General features: G+C 39.8%; 1 protein-coding gene across 3 annotated transcripts in view; it reads left to right on the forward strand.

Annotated features, from left to right (window-relative positions):
• TJP2 (tight junction protein 2) overlaps positions 1 to 16645 on the forward strand; it is a 2224967-nt gene that overhangs the window by 686762 nt on the left and 1521560 nt on the right. For 2 of the 3 annotated variants that reach the window (XM_044064348.1, XM_044064350.1), the window contains exon 1: positions 7499 to 7537. The exons of the other annotated variant lie outside the window; for it this stretch is intronic. In XM_044064348.1, the coding sequence (XP_043920283.1) occupies positions 7514 to 7537 (24 nt within the window). In that variant the 5' untranslated portion in view covers positions 7499 to 7513. Of the gene's footprint in view, positions 1 to 7498; positions 7538 to 16645 lie in introns of those variants that run through there. 3 annotated transcript variants of the gene reach the window in all.

The following is a 16645-nucleotide window of genomic DNA, read 5'->3' on the forward strand; positions in this document are numbered from 1 at the left end:
GAAAGTCAAGGGTAATCATTTAAAATGTCATTATTTATAGATTTTTGAATGCCATTATTTACAGATGATTTGGTTTACTTAACTGCCAGTGGATATGGAAGAATTATTTTTGGATGCTTGATAAGTTTGGGGAAATATCTGGGAATAAAATTAAGATGAAATGTTGAGTGATGAAAACTATGAACTATCCCTAGGTATGAAGGAAAATTGATTTTAAGATTTGCTTAGTATGAACATTGAGTCCACTGCTAAAACATATGAGAAGCTTAAAATTAAATTAAAGAGTGGTATATGAAGAAAGAAGAAAACTGGGTAGAGTTAGACTGGAGTGTCCAGACGTTTTTGCAGTACTACTTTCTGTAGAGCTACCTTTGAGTTTTTTTTTAAGTTAAATGGAATTGTTTGAGAAAAGGGATAGATCTGACACAGCATGGAGAAAATCTGTTTTGTCTAAAGACTGGGCAGGGAAGATTGGATCAGATCTGGAAATTTATGATGAAGCAGTCTGATTAAAATGTTTTATTTTGATTAGGACTTGCGATGCAAAATCAAAACTTATGAAGTTGTTGATCAGGATGGAAAAAAGATATAATAGTTTTATACTTGGGGAAGGGTGTAATGTGGGGAAGGAGAACTTCCGTATGGCATGAAACAATTTTAGTGGTGTAAGAAATTTATTGAATGAGAGATTTGCAGCATTGGGCAATTATGTTTTGCTTGGAGGTTATTGGCATTCTATTAGAAACATGCTTAAAGCATTAGAAAGCTAGAAAAGCTAAGGTTATAGATTAGAAACAGTTGAAGCTAGAAAAGAGAGTAGCTTTTTGTGTGATCAGATGTAGTATAAATTTACTTTTCCAAGATACTTACTGTTAGAATTTAAAGTACTACTTAATGCAGCAAAAATGTTAGTTTTGAGTTGTCTTATTCAGAAAGACTAACTGAAGTTAGCACATTTGCTACTGGAAACTCGAGTGGAGATGCTGATTGAAAGATTAGTAAATGCATGTAAAGCATTAATGGATTTAGGAGTTAGTAAGGTGGTGGAATAAAGGAAGGATTGGAAAAGTATTCTAGTGGCAACAATATCTCTATAAGACTGGGAAAGTATAAGCATAATTCTATGGTATGTGATTAAGTTATGTAGTTTTAGGATGTTTGCATGGAAGTGACTCCACAGATAACATTAAGCGTCACAGTGGTTGCAGAAAGTGTTCTCAGTGTTGATGTTACCCATTGGGGATATGATGACCTGATTATAGTCATAGTGAAACACATCCTTTGTGGGTGCTCTTAACATACAAGCATATAAATGAAGTGGGAGTCAACGCTAAAGCATTACCCTTTTTAAATAATCGGACAATGAGTAAATATAAGCTAATGGAGCACATCAAAAGTTATGTAACGGCAATTCAAACTCTTTTCGCTTCCTTAAATTTACTAAAATATATGATGGTTTTCCAACCGTTTCATAGGAACCCAAATTTAACAATTGGTGGTCAATTGATTGATCTAAAGAAATTCCCTTTAATCATGGAGTTAACTGTACTCGATTTATATCCTTTTCTAGGAGTACCAGTACAGGATATTTTAAAAGAAATAGAACTCCCTATTTCCTATTTAATTATAGTAAGACAGCTAAAAGACTTGGTTATAAACTATTTTAACAACTTTGAAATGAAAGGGGAAGATTTAATCATTTCTCGTAATCTATGGGAAGCGCTGTTGCAGGATAGAAAATATATAACCGCAGCATATAAATTGATAAGAGAGGAAGTATAATAATTATATTCTTTTGTCGAGTTACTGGAGAGAGAAATTGATATTCCCAGACGACAATAAGATATTGGAGGCATTTAAATTAACATTAAAGTCCGTATCCCTTCAGAAATTGGTATTTACGCAGCTGATGATATTTAACAATGCATACTATACTCGTCTCACTTTGCACAAATTTGATGCGAAGAATTCACCCATATGCCCACATTGCTTTGATCAGACAGCAGATTTGCTTCACATGTTCTGGAGTTGTAAGTGCATTTATAAGTTGTGGAATTCATTAAAATTGCAGTTACAAAAAATGGGTTACCAAAATTCAACACTCTCTTGGGAGTTTATGATTCTTCATATTCCCCCGGAGAATCTAAATAAATCAAAAACGATTGTAATTACGAATATTTGCCTATTAATGAAATTATATATAGCCACAAATTGGTTGAACCCAGCCCAGACATCGTGGGAAAATTTCAGATTGTTGGCAATAAAACATATCTTAGCGCATAAACTGTTAATTAGTGATCACAAGAAAAATATCAACAACATAAAAATCTGGGAGCAAATTTTTAATATTATTTTGGCTTAAGAGGTTACTATCCACTTTTTCTCGGGAACCAGAATATAGTCTAAATCAACCTTAGATTAGATAGAAAATATACAGAAAAGACAGATTGTTGGCTTGGATTTGTTAATGTTGAATTTTTTTTTTTTTTTTTTTTTTATTATTTTCCTTTTGATTGTTAGTGCTGTACCTTTGATCAATGCATGAGGTTGATATATATGTGAAATTAACCAATGGAAGCATTTTGTATATATTGTATATAATGTGTGAATTTGTAATATGGTTGTGAAAAATAATATAAAATGATTATTGAAAAAAAAAAAAAAGAAACACATCCTTTGAACATAGACCCTTTAAATACAGGAGCATGGTCATAACTGAATGCTGCATCTGTGAGGCAGACCTCTTACCACTGAGCCACTGTGCTAACTACTGAAAATATTCTTTGGCCAGTTTGTGTCCTCACACATTTAGTCATTGTGTGGTTGTCTTAATTCCTTTGAGGCCAGAAGGCTATTGATTAGAAGGTGTTACCTAGATAAATGAAAACATTTCTCCTTTTTGACAGCTGTGAATGCTGTGCATTTGCAGAATGCTGCATAATTCCAAAACTGATGGATTACTTGGATCACTTGTATAGTCAGGCTGGTCATATTCTTTTGAAGTGCATCTGTTCTTTGCCTGTTTGCATCCCTATAGTTTTGCATGTATGCCTGGATCATGCCCTCTAAGGTTTCCGAATTTATTCCTACATTTATCACATCAGTCTTCTTGAAGCATTTGTTTCAGGTGTCAATTTTTTGTATGCCGAAGGGAGAGGTAGTAAAGCTAAAATGTGAACAACAGTAAAGGAATCTGAAACTCTGGACATCTCTTTTTTACAAAAGAAAAGTAATCCCTCATCTGACTAAACAACCCTTCTCTGTGATACACTTATTAAATTGCTTTCTGTTATTTCTTTCCTGTGCTCTTCCCATGCCTACTAACCATCAGCCTTCCCACTGATTTGTTAGCTCTTTTATTGCCAGTAGATAGGAGTTAGTCACAGGAGGAGTCATCCAGGCAACCATCAGGGTCATGATGTCCTCTCCATAATGTCCCAGTTAAATGAGGTTCTCAGTGTCAGGCCCCACATGTACTTCCTTCTGTAGATGCAGAACATCAGACATATAGGATATGCTGTTTGATGAGCAGTCTCATCATGGCCCCAGTGATGCTTCACTGTAACACTCAAGTCACTGCTTTGTGTTGTTGTTGTTGCATCAAACTGAGCTTTCTTAACTGCAGGATGGGGAACCCAGTATTGGCTGTTTACTCCCACGCCCGACTCTTCCCCTGGCTGTTGTTCCAGTGTCTAGGTTACTATGTTATGGGTCACAGTCAGTTCTTTATCCTTCTGCTCCATGAAGATGCATTTCCTTTCTATTACAACACACACACAAAATACAAGGGTACATTCTGCTAGAGTGTGATACTTCACGTTTTTAAGAAAGTGACCTGAGATTTTTTTTGTCTAATTACCGAAGACTAAAATATATATATCCAGTGTAGAAACAGCACTATGGAAGCACTAAATTGCTTGATGTCTTAATTGTCTTTGTCTGGTTATGTAAAATAGCTTGGCATGCTGTCCAGTTGTTCTGTAGCAAGAGTCCTCCCTGAAGGTAAGGTTGTTTAGCTGTTAAATGTGCTTATAATGGTAGACTGCAGAAGGCTGTCTTATAAGTAATGCTTCTTTTGCATTGGGTATGTGTCAGCAGAATAATGTTGAGGGTGCAGCAGCATGAGTCAGGCTATCCTTTTTCTTGCAGGAACATTTGGCTGCCTTGAAAAACAGCGATGTTGCTCGGTATATAGCAATTTTGCAAGAGTCTTATCCTTTGACAGTGTACTGTTTTAGCAAGTATCCTCGTATTGCTGTGCTTTGTTCCATTTCTCTTAAAATCATGTTCAACATATTTTTGTTAATGTGAAATAACCCATTCCTTGAAGCATAATACGTCTTTGTACTTGTAATCACCTGTCAGTAGTAAACAAGTTTTTTTTTTTTTTTATTTTAACTTTGTGCGAAAAAAATAATTGTGCATGTGTAAATACTTAAGTTGTCATACACAAACTGGATGTTATTCTACAATTGCTCTTTCTGTTCTGTACTACGTATACAGTATTAGACTATTTGATTTTCACTTCTGTACTGCATGATTTCAGGGCATTCAAATATACTCTTTATATAAGTATTGCACCTGTAAATGTTAGTATTGTGCACGATGAAGAATTTGAGTCATAGCTGAAAAGGGCCAGCATATGAAGCTGCCATTTATCTTGAGTTATGATCAGAGTTATGCCTTAATCATAGCCCATTTTTTTTCATTCTCTATTTTCATAACATAATTTAGTAATACCCCTATGGTTCAGTGTTGGTGTGGTCTTGCATTTTCCTTCAAATTGTCTTGTTTTTGTGCATAATAAATCCGATACGTTATGGTACCTGAACTTTTTCTCATGAAGAATACTGCACCTTGTATAAACCAAGTTCTTCCCCTCTCATCAAGATGGTCTTTACTTGAGAAATAGACTTTGGTTTCTCCTTAATTTATTGCTAGTGCAATTTGTCATGAGGATGAGTAAGGATGCGTAAGGAGGAATATAGCAATAACCCACGCCTGGGTGTGGGTAATGCTAAATTTACCCACGGTTGGCGTGGACCAAACAAAGCCAACCGTGGGTAAATTTAGCATTACCCACACCCAGAAGTGGGTTATTGCTATTATACCATGACATTATTTAAGAAAAGAAACTTTTACTTTTCTTAAATAATGGCATAGTATAATGCCTGTTTACTGCCCTTCCGCAGATGTCTGGCATCCGCGGCAGTTCTGATGTACTGCGCGCCTGCGCGTACATCAGAGCTTGAGCAAAAGCACGGAGAAAGCAAGATCTCCGTTGCTTTTTAACGTTCGCTATGTTAAATGAGTTTAACATAGCGAGACAGTTAAAATAAGCAACGGAGATGTCCGTTGCTTATTTTAAAACTGTCTCGCTATGTTAAACTCATTTAACATAGCGAACATAAAAAGCAGCGGAGATCTTGCTTTCTCCGCTGGCTTTTAAGGCACTGTCTCGCTATGTTAAATGGGTTTAACATGGCGAGACAGCTTTAAAATAAGCAACGCACATCTCCGTTGCTTATTTTAAATCTGTCTCGCTATTTTTAACCCATTTAACATAGCGAACAGTGTTTAAAATCGAGTTATACTAATGGAAAAAAGTCCAGGCGACCGGACCTTTTTCCATTAGTATAACTCTATTTACAACGGGCACGCTGGCCAATCAGCGTGCACGTTTTGGGGGATTCATGGTATAATATGTGAGTTATACTTTTGGAATCCTTTTTTTGCAAACCATTTCTTTCAAAGGAGCAGTTTTTCTCCTTCACAAGAGCAGAAAATGAAAGATTACTGAAGTCATTAATTGCATAACTTTTTTCTGGTAGTAAATGTATATCACAGTACTGTAAATGTACCTGATGGCTATTCTGTTGTTGGAGTACTGACTTCCTTGGTGTTTCTGCAACTGACTTATGTTTGTGGGCATCCTTTATTATTGCTGCCTTATCTGCAGCCCAGATCATAAAGAATTTAATGTAATATCTAAGTGTGCGTCTTTTAGAAATGGGAGCCATTTTACAAGGCATTTGAAAAATCTTCTGTTTATCACATTCTTGTGTTGCTGGTTGCCTTCCACCCAATTTCTTGGCTGTTTCTTAGGGGGAAAAATAGTAAACCAACCCAGTCATTCAGTTCCTGTTCCTGTGCCATGCCCTTAACCCTCCTCTATTTTATTTAAAAAATATATTCTTCTTCTTATAACTGTAGCAAACAGTTGTTACAGTTTATACCCTGACTGCATGGAGCGTTACAGCTCTCAGGTTATAGTTAAAAAAAAAAAAAAAAAAATACATTTAAACTGTAGCAAATTGCTACAATGTAGGAAGCAACTTCTACAATTTAGAACACACACGGAGCACTACAGTGCTCAGGTGTGGCTGCAGCACTTTGCACCCAGGGCAGTTGCACCTCTCACCCCTCCCTAGTTGCAATACTGCTTCTGAAAGAGGGTTGTCTGAGAAGTGTGAGACCTAATTCTGCATGTCCTAATGCTTTGAAAAGTAAACCGCAGTTGCAGCTCATTTAAATCATTTTTGCAGCTCCACTAAGTCCAAGGTTACAATAACACGGAATAGGAGAAATAAGTAAGGTTCCACAACCTTCATTTTATTTCTTCTGTTCCAAAGACTGCATTTAGGATACTTGGATTCTTTTAGGACTGTTACTGAACTCCCAGTCTCAAGGTAAATTTAAGCACAAGAATGAACTACTGTTTAGTAATGGTCATGTAATTATTATTAATGCTGTTCTGTTGTAGTACACACAAGCAACCCATTCCTTTTGTCAAACAGGCTTTAGTTATTTTCAAGTCCTAGTTCTTCACAGTTGTGTAATGTAAATATAATCTGGGTGTTGTCAGACTGAAAAGCACATACATTTTCATTTTACAGCATTATATAAGAATTCCGCAACTATATTCATACAAGCCTTGGAAGATGCACAATTCTATTGTCTGCCTTACAAAACTGGACATAGCCCTTGTAAAATGTGTGTTTGTATTTGTTTAATTACAGTAGGCTGATAAATTGCTGTGTTCTGCCTCCTACACTGTTGTATGTAATTGATAAGCTACTTCTAGTGAATAGTTTGTGTTGTTTCTTACGATGACTGCTGACTTAGCTGTTACATTTTTCAGTGCTGACTTAGAGATCACCTTCATACTCCCTCTGATCAAATTACCTAGTATCCAGGTGTAGTGTGTGTGCTTATGTTCATTGGTTAGGCTGCCTAAAGATGGGTGGGAGCTTCACTGAAATATATCATTCAGTTACTTTACCTTGCAAAGGCAAATGGGAAAATGTGTGTTGTAAATGCTACTGATTTTCCTAGAAGTGTAGTATATAACAAAGAGATTTTGGATCTCTGATCTTGGTTGCCATTGATGGCCGTGTCTTTGGTTAATATTCAGGTGTAGTGCAGAGGCAGAAAAAAAAAGCTTGAGTTTAGAGAGTTACTATCAGCTACTGGTACTGGAGAACCTTTTCTAACATTACAGCAGAGCTCCAAAATGGCTGTCCGGTTTCAAGACCAGGTAACTTTATCTGAAGCAGTAATGTTTGAATTTCCCAAAAGTAAACAGCTGCTACTGTATAGCAGTGTATATAGAAGTTTAAAAATCCTTCTGACAGGATGGTAAACTGCTGTCAACTAACAAGCAGAAACTGTATTTTCATGTTGCATGCATGATTTAAAGTTATTACTGAATCGATAGCAAGTTTTTCCCCTTTGGAATTACACTTGAAGGGTGGGCTTTATTTCTATCTTTTTGCAAGACAGCTGTTAAGCAGAAGTAAATGGACACAGTGCTGATTGTTGTACTTCTGCTTAGGTACGTTCATATGTGATAAGGTGTTTCATTCAGTATGTTAGTGCAGGAACTGATGCAGATTGTTTCTCTTTTTTTCATAATGGTCTTAACATTCATAAGCCTTCCCCAGAGGTAATTCTTTTGTTTAATATGTAATCTGGGTGAAGTACACCTGTATACATTTTAAGCATTTTAAGCAGTTTTTGACACCACTCACTTGATAGATAATTTAAAGAGATGAATGTAAGTAAGCACATTTATTTCTTGAGGAGGATACACGTCAGTACACTGATGTCAGTTGCCTTCTGGTCTGTTTTGCAAATACCCAAAAGTTTGCAGGTCTTCTTTTGGAAACAGCACTAACTAGTCTTTGTGCAGCTGCTTCTCTGGGATCCAGTCATGTGTGACCCATTTAAAAGCAGCCTACCCTGAACTATGTTCAGTTCTTCTAGCAGGAAGCTTCAAACGGAGCTGAACTTGAGGAGTAACTGATATCTGTAATACTTACCAAACACATGGGGTAAGTGTGGGGGTAAATAAGAATACCCAAGCTCATCTTCATAGAAGTACAGTTGGAGAGAATGTACTGATAGTGAGGCACATACTTCACACATCTCTTCAGCTTGTCTCCCTTAAACATACTTGCTGCAATGTAACAAGAAGGCAGAATCCCATACAGGTTAAGTGTAATCCATGGCAATAGACAAGACAGGACAAAATGCTCTGCATCACTGCCCTACCAAAGTCTACCCTGCTCCTAAACTGGGATTGGTGCTTATATTTACTGAATGTGTGGCTAGCCAACAGTAATTCCACCCTCCGCTTACTGTCCTGGTGACTTAATTTGCGAGATGCAGGGGGCATGTCTGTTGCCCATAACACCCATTCTTGAAAGTGTTTACAAACACAAAACCTTTTTCATTGTAGATTTGTGTTGTGATGAGTAAACTGCTGATTTGTTTTTCATTGTGACACACTTGTTCACCTTGTGAACTGCTTTTAGGTGTATTTTGAATTTATTGTGTTAGTATATTTTATTTTACTGTCCAGCTTAAGCTGCATGGGCAGATCTCACTTTTTTTTGTGGTTTGGAGAGGAAATCTTACGTGCAGTTAGAAGGAGGTTATGGTCACCACTTATACAAGTCAGTAAGTGGCACTATTTCTTTGCTGCAGGAGTACTTTTTCACTGCTCTACAGTTAATGGTTAGAATGACACAGCAGCAGGGAGACTTCGTTCAAGGATTATGTTAATATAATTTAACTGTTACTAGTCTTATTGACTTTTCATTCAGTCTTAGGAAAGAGAGCTAGAATGATGATCCTTGAGGCAGTCACATTATAGTACATTTCTTTTGTCACTATACCGTTGTTCTTCCCATTACCTTAAATTTGACCTACATTGTGCCACCCACATGCTCATACCCATGATTTGTTCCCTTTTAACTTTTTTTCTAGGTTCTTTTTGCTACCTTGCCTGCTGACAATCAAGCTTCACTACACAGTGCCAATTCATTCCTCATCTCTGGCAGTTTAACTCAAAGCAGAGGTGAGAGTTGTCCATGGGAGTGCTGTCATTCAGATAACCATGGCATGAAGGTGTTTTGTGCTCTCACTGGCATCCCAGCAATGAGAGCATTTGGAACAGACTAAAACTAACCTCCCAGGTGGGGGAGGGGAAAGGCAAACTGCAAAACCACAGTGACCAAAAATGCTCATCTATTATTTTAAGTGCTTCTTTCAACACACGGTCTATGAAGGCTACCACTCATTGGTGGCTTGGTGACCCTGATGACTGCTCCCAGGCCACTCACTTCATCATTTCCTCTCATCTAAAGGAGATTGGCAGTGTGTACCTCCAGCTCTGCCCACTCACCCATTCTCCATGCCAGCTCCATTAAGCTTCTGAATTGCTAGTCGAACTCTAGTCACCTGAACAGTAGTCAAGACTTTGTTTTACACTGCTGGCTTTGAGCCAGTCACATTGGTGTCATGATGGGCTGTGTAAGGAGACTCCCCATAGCTTTGTTCTGAAAAAGGGAAATCAGTCTTTGGCCACTCAATTATACCCCCCCCCCCCACGGCTGGTACCCTAGTGCCTTGGTAGTTGGCTGCTGTATAAGCAAAAGCCCTGCCTCTGTTAGCCATGTGACATCTTTCAAGTATTTTAAGTTATGTACACTGTTTTGCAGTTTATTGTGGCTAAACTACGCAGAAATGCTTTATAACAAGACTGTTGTTCATATCTATTCATCTTGGTGTATGTATCCCTACGAAGTCCTAATGCAGTTACATTTTCAATTACTTTACAGCATATCATAAATGATTTCAGGAACAGCGTTGTCGCCTCACAGCAAGACGTTGTCACGTTCGATTCTCAGCTAGAGCGTCTTCTGTGTGGAGACATGTGTGAATGGGCGTGCATTCGTTGAAGGTTGTGCGTCAGGGCTGGTAACCCGGCACGTAAAAATCCACTACCAAACATTAGCGGACCGGAGTTCCGCAGTGGCGACCCCTAACCCCGGGATAAGCTGAAAGACACAACAACAACACAGCAGTTTCTCACTCACTTTTAGAAACTGTGGCTTGCTGATTTATTTTCTTGAGTAACTTGTATAAATGCAATTGATTATATGGTGTACCCTATTATGCTCCAAGAATGATTACAAAAAGTAACATTTTAGTGCATGTGGTACCACTGTGATGCTGCAATATCAAAGGGATAGGCTTGTTAAATACCATTCTGACATCAGAAGCTTTTTTTTTTTTTTTTTTTTTTTTTTTTTAACACCCACTAAACACTGTTAAGATTGGGTTTTGTGCTGTGGATTAACAGATGACAGTGCTGGCTGGCAAAGAAAAGAGAAGGTAAAACAGCCTTGAAAGCTGTTTGATACATCATCCTGTTACATTTAAAAGTGTGGCAGAAGGAGTTGACCTAAACAGTTTTTGAAGCAACTGGCTTTTCAGAAAGGCAGTTCATTTCTACCTCCTGACTGTTGGGAAGCCAGTAAAGCACTGCACACTTTTTTTTTTCCTAACTGATAGCACACGGTGCAGATAAAAGCCCATGCACTACCAAATGTTATGATCTGATCTCGTAACCCTTGTTATGTGTTCTTGGCATGGATGCCAAGAAATTCTCCTCTTGAGCTTCATTGTCAAGGAGAATGTTTTGGCATCCATGTCTTTAACGCACAATAACTAGCTTGGTTATGATCAGAGACCCAGTCAAAATCTTCTGTGTTATAGCAGTACCTTGCTATAACAGCATTGTTGTAATGACATTCATACAATGGTGTCTTATTATAGCAAGTTAAAACAATCTTGCACCCAGGGGTGTGACTGCAGAGCAGAAAGAATTAAATGCTGTTAGACCTGTGGGGAGTGATAGGGACAGAAAGCATGCAGTTTCCCTTACCAGTTTTATCTAGTATGTGAATACATATCAGCAGGGATGACGCTTAAAGTTTGACCATGCAATGTTTTATTTGTGTGATGTCTATGGAGCAGAGGGAAACTTAATCATTGAAAGTCTAAGCATCACCTTGACATTAATGAAAAGACTGAAGGCTACATATTATGATAAGGTTACTGATCATAATTTAATTTTTTGTCTTCTGAAGCTTCATTGTCAAAGTGGAATTTTTAAAATCCAGTTCAAAAACACACAGCAAACTGTATACAGTCAGTAGCCAGTTCCAGTGATGTAGAAGGAAAAAGCCCTGACTGTGGCTTGGGCAACCTGAGTTTGAGTAGCAGGTCAGCCATCTGACAGCTGTCATTGGAGGATAAGCATCCTCCATCCTGAAGAGGAGGATAGGGCAGAGCAGGCTGCAAAATGCTGCAGTTCCGTCTGACTTAAGAGCAGCTGTGTAAATTGCAGCCTGGGGGCAAGTGTTTAATGCACCAAGTAATCATTATTGGTGACTTTTATAGCAGGTATGTGGAAGTGTGCATCCACATAAAGAAGGCATTATTAGCCACTGGGGTGATGCATATGGTATGCCAGATTACCTAGGGGTGTGGTAAGGCTATTAGAAATGCTATCAAAGTTGGAATAGCAGACAGGACACAAGCAACCCATCATGGATGACAGATTGATTTGTCTTCCAGTTAGATCTTGTGCTTTTTTTGGTTCTGGATGACCCTCCTTCAAGAGGAAGTCAAAAAGCTCAACTCCAATAGGGGTAGACTTGGCAGTCAACAAGCGTAGTGGCAGAAAATCATGGAAAATATAAACTAGATTGTTTTACTGAACTGATCATGTTTTATTTCTGTAACTTTGCAGTGCAAGTGCTGTACTTGATATTTTAGATTAACTTTTGCCTAACTGAAGCATAGAGTTTGCTGACTATTAAGGACTATTTAACCATATAACTTTTCTGGTAAACTTTAAATGTGATGTTGTCAATGTCGCCTTTATTCTTACATGTGGGTCGGATCCGATGTGTCTGATCCATCTCTGCCGATACTGCAGCTCAAGGTCTTCAGCAAAGCTTGTGGGCCTCATTCTTTACCTATAATGCATTCCTTTAGTTACCTCAGATCTCATTTGCTGCACAGCAAAGAGGTTTAGTCAGCTGTAGCTGTGGGCTAAGTACAGCTTTTTTGTATACTTTCTAGTAGTGTTAACCTTTCTAGTTTAAGTTCTTTAATTTCCTTAAAACATCTTGTCTCCTAACTTCTTTACTCAGCTTCCCCCCTTTACACGTCTGTTTGTTATAGGGCACTTTTAGTTAGAAGGGCATTCCTTCCTTTCCCTATTAAATAGCTCTTTACCCTTTAAAATATAAAAATAAAAATGTAGAACTTTCTGTTAGTGTAGTCTCATTTCCTTTTTGCTCGTAACATTCGTTTCCTCTGTTTGTGTGTGTACGGTTCAAGTCCATTTGTTAGAGGCCTTTTCCCTTTTGGTGAGTCTGCTACTTTTTGATCCTTTGTCTTTCTCCCTTAGCATTATGTCTGAAAAACAGGAGACTAAGCCTTTTGTCTTTAATAAGTGTGAAACGTGCAGTAAAAAGATGCCCTTAGTGTGTATTGTTTGGGGCCTCTTCATTTGCAGGAGTCATGTTCCATTTGTCACAACTTTAATCAGTGGGCGTTAATGGAATGTAGAAATAAACTGATTTTGAAAGGCCTTTTGAAAATGCCTTTCTCTGAGTCTATATCCTCTGATCCTTCTGACAAGACAACCAAAAGACCTTTATAGGCGTTGAGATCCTTATTGGAGCTGAATCAGAAAGCTCCGAAATTGACAGACCCGAAGGCTCTATCAGAGCAGACATCTCCTCCCGGCTCCAAAACTCCTTCAGAGTGGAATCTACATTGGTGCCGATGACACCCACCACTCATGGACATAGGAGCTGATCTCCTTCCATTGAGAAGGTTTCTTCCAGGCTCCCTTCTCCACTTTCAGCAATATCAAGATTACATACCCTATACACTAGGTCTACCAGGAGTTTATGTGTTGAAGATGTGGATAGGGTTATGAGGAGGGCTTTGACTTTTTCACAGTCTAGGACAGAATCTTTTTTGGTTCTTCCTCCCTCTTCAGGCGAGGTGTCTTTGTCTTCACAAACCCTCTGTACAGGTCCGCAGAGATGTTAGGCCTCAGGATGTTCCTCAGGGTACTGCCCCCTCTTCTGAAACCTCTGCAGAGTATCCCACAGAAGAGGTCCCATGGAAGAGGACATGAAGAGGAAGCATCTGGACTCACCAGAAGAGTCTATCACATCGACCTCTGAAGCAGAAGGGTTCCCACGATTACCTCCTGATGATGTCTCTTTCAGAGACGTTCTGAAACTATTAAAACAGAGAGGTGATTGGCAGTCCTCCATCCCTTTGGCTGAGGAGTTGGTCTTCCTGAAGGCCTTTGTGTCTCGCCCATCAACTTCTTGGGTGATGCCTCCTTTCGACAAGCTTGTGGGATTGATCTCGCGAAAGGCGTGGGACACCCCAGACACCATAGACCCCACTCATAGGAAGCCAAATAAATACATCACTGCCCCTAAAGAAAAGAGTTTTCTTGCAAAAGGTGTAGAAGTTGATGCCATGGTCATGGCAGTGGCCACTAGAAAGGAACTCTGAGATGAATACCTCTATCCATCCTCCTAATAAGGGCTCTAAGACCATGGATAGATGCGGGAAGCATGTGTTCTCTTCAGCAACCTTTACTTTGCGGTCACTGAATTATTTTACTCACTTCACCAGACTGCAGGGGGACCTCATTAAATAATTATCCAACTCCTTCCAAGGAGCTGTAGCTGATGCAGCGGGCAGAGAAAGTCAATGCTCGGCTTGCTACCTGAATTTAGTAGTCAACTCATCCATGAGACTTATTTCTTATGCGACTGATGGAATGAGTTGGGAAGCTGGCTCAGGTATCTCTCTTAGGAGTCAGGCCTGGATGCATTTTTGTGATTTCGCGGAACCCTTCAAGTCTTCTTTCATTAACACCCCTTTTGACGTCTCATCCCTTTTTGGGCCAGAAGTGAAGGAGACACTCACCAGGTGTGAACAAGAGGGTAAGACCTTGTCTGCCATTGGAGTGCTTTTTTCCACTCCTACTAGACCTTTTCCCAACGGTGAAAAAAGGTAGTGGGAAGATGTGGTTCAGAAAATCTCAGGTGTCTTACCAAGACACACAGGGTGAAAGTTCCCCCAGAGGCAGAGGGGGAAGCAATAACTGAAGACACCACCTTCACAGCGGGGGGGGGGGGTGCAGGGGCAGGCAAACCAAGGTTCCAGAGAATCTTTCTTTAGGAGATCTTTCCAGCACTCCTGAAGGAGTGCCCAATTGCTCGTGTCTAGAGGCAGTTGGGGGGGGGATTGTCCATGCACCAAGAAACTTGGCTAAAGATAAATGACAGATGGGTGCAGGACATAATATCCCAAGAGTTACATCATTCCCTTCTCCCTTCCTATACCCAAAACAAAGTAGTTCCAGATGTTCCACCCAGTCAAAAAGAACAAACAACTATAGAAATCCAAAAGTTGCTAACAAAACGAGTCATCCAAAAAGTCCCTACAGGCCAGAGAGGATCCGGAAGTTACTCAAAATTCTTTTTAGTTCCAAAAAGAACTGGGGACTGGAGGCCCATCCTAGATCTCAGCAATTTGAACAAATCAGTAAAGAAGACCAAGTTCCAGATGGTAACACTGCAGTCTCTACTTCCATTCCTGGAAAAAGACAATTTGATGTGCTCTTTAGACCTTCAGGATGCATACTACCATATTCTAATGGACAGGTAGTCCAGGAGGTTCTTGCTGTTCTGGTTAGGAGCCATTCAGTTCCAGTTTCGAGCTTTGCACTTTGGTCTCACTATAGCCCCCAGAGTGTTCACCAAATGTATTGCAGTAGTAGCGGCTCACCTGAGAAGCAAAGGAATCCACGTGTTTCCATACTTGGATAACTGCCCCGACCAGGCATCATTTACTCCAATCAGGAGATTGTCCTTCAACTCTGCTTCTCCCTAGGTATTACAGTGAATTATGACAAATCTGTGCTATAACCATCGCAAACCTTACTGCTCATAGGAGCAGAGACGGACACTACCACTCAGCAAGTCGTTCACAAGACAGGGCAATTGACCTCCATCATCTTGTCAGAGTACTTATAAAGAAGTCCAAATCCACCGCAAGACTAGTGCTCCAGGTCCTAGGAAAAATGGCTGCTTCCATCATACTAATTCCCCTAGCTCGCCTCCATAAGAGGGTGCTCCAGTGGATGCTGTTTGCTCAGTGGTCACTTTTGGAGCTTCCACTGTCTCATAAGATCATAACCAATGCCTGCAAGAAAGACCTCTAATGGTAGATCCATTCTCTGTCAGTACTCTAAGGCTGTCCCTTTATTCCTCCACAACCTGTGGGTACAGTGACCACAGATGCTTCCCAGATTGGGGGTGGGGGAGTGGGCATTTTTTTCGGAAAGACTGTTTAAGGCACCTGGCAGGATTACAAGGCTCACTTGCATATAAATGTCTTGGAGATGAGTGGTGCTTCTAGCGTTGCAAGCATTCCAGGACTCTCTTCCTATAGGAACAGTTGCAACATGTCTGTAGTTTGGTATATCAACAAACAACGGGCAACTAGATCATACCCACTTTGTCGAGAAGCTCTCAGGGTCTGGCATTGGGCGATGACCTCTAACTGCTTTCTAATAGCAACACATTCCAAGGAAATCCAACATCATCGCGGGCAAACTGAGCAGAGCCATTCTGTGGCCACATTAGTGGTTCTTCAATTGGAATGTAATTGAAGTGATCTTCTGCAAATGGGGCCAGCCTTGCTGCGACCTTTTTGCATCAGCCAACAATGCCAAATGCAGCAACTGCTTCACCCTGATCCCTCCAATTGGGGAGTCACCAAGGGATGCACTTGTTCACTGTTGGCCGCCAGGACTTCTTTATACCTTCCGTCCAATTCCTCTGATTCCAAAGCTCCTACAGAAGCAAGTTTGTTGGAGACCATCATTATCTTATTTGCCCCCTACTGGCCTCGTCAAATCTGGTTTCCCTTCCTTCAGTCTCATCTCTGGGATGAACCTTGAATTCTGAACCCAGCTCCAGACCTTCTGACACACCCATCAGGGATGGTTCATTCCAACTTACACACCCTGAAGTTGACAGCTTGGCTGCTCCAGTTCCCCTAATTGCCAAATTTCCATCCCTCTCCTCTCCTGTCAAGCATATTATTTTATCATCCTGTAAAATTTACTCAGAAGCTTTACAAAAGCAAGTGGAAAAAGTTTGTCATATGGGCAGACTGTAGAAAGATCGATCCCTTTACAGCACCAGTTCATTCCCTGTTAGTTTTTGTCTGAGATCTTCAA

Source organism: Protopterus annectens, chromosome 2.part2, assembly GCF_019279795.1.
Source record: "Protopterus annectens isolate FY-2018-M chromosome 2.part2, PAN1.0, whole genome shotgun sequence".
In the NCBI taxonomy this organism is placed as follows: domain Eukaryota; kingdom Metazoa; phylum Chordata; order Ceratodontiformes; family Protopteridae; genus Protopterus; species Protopterus annectens.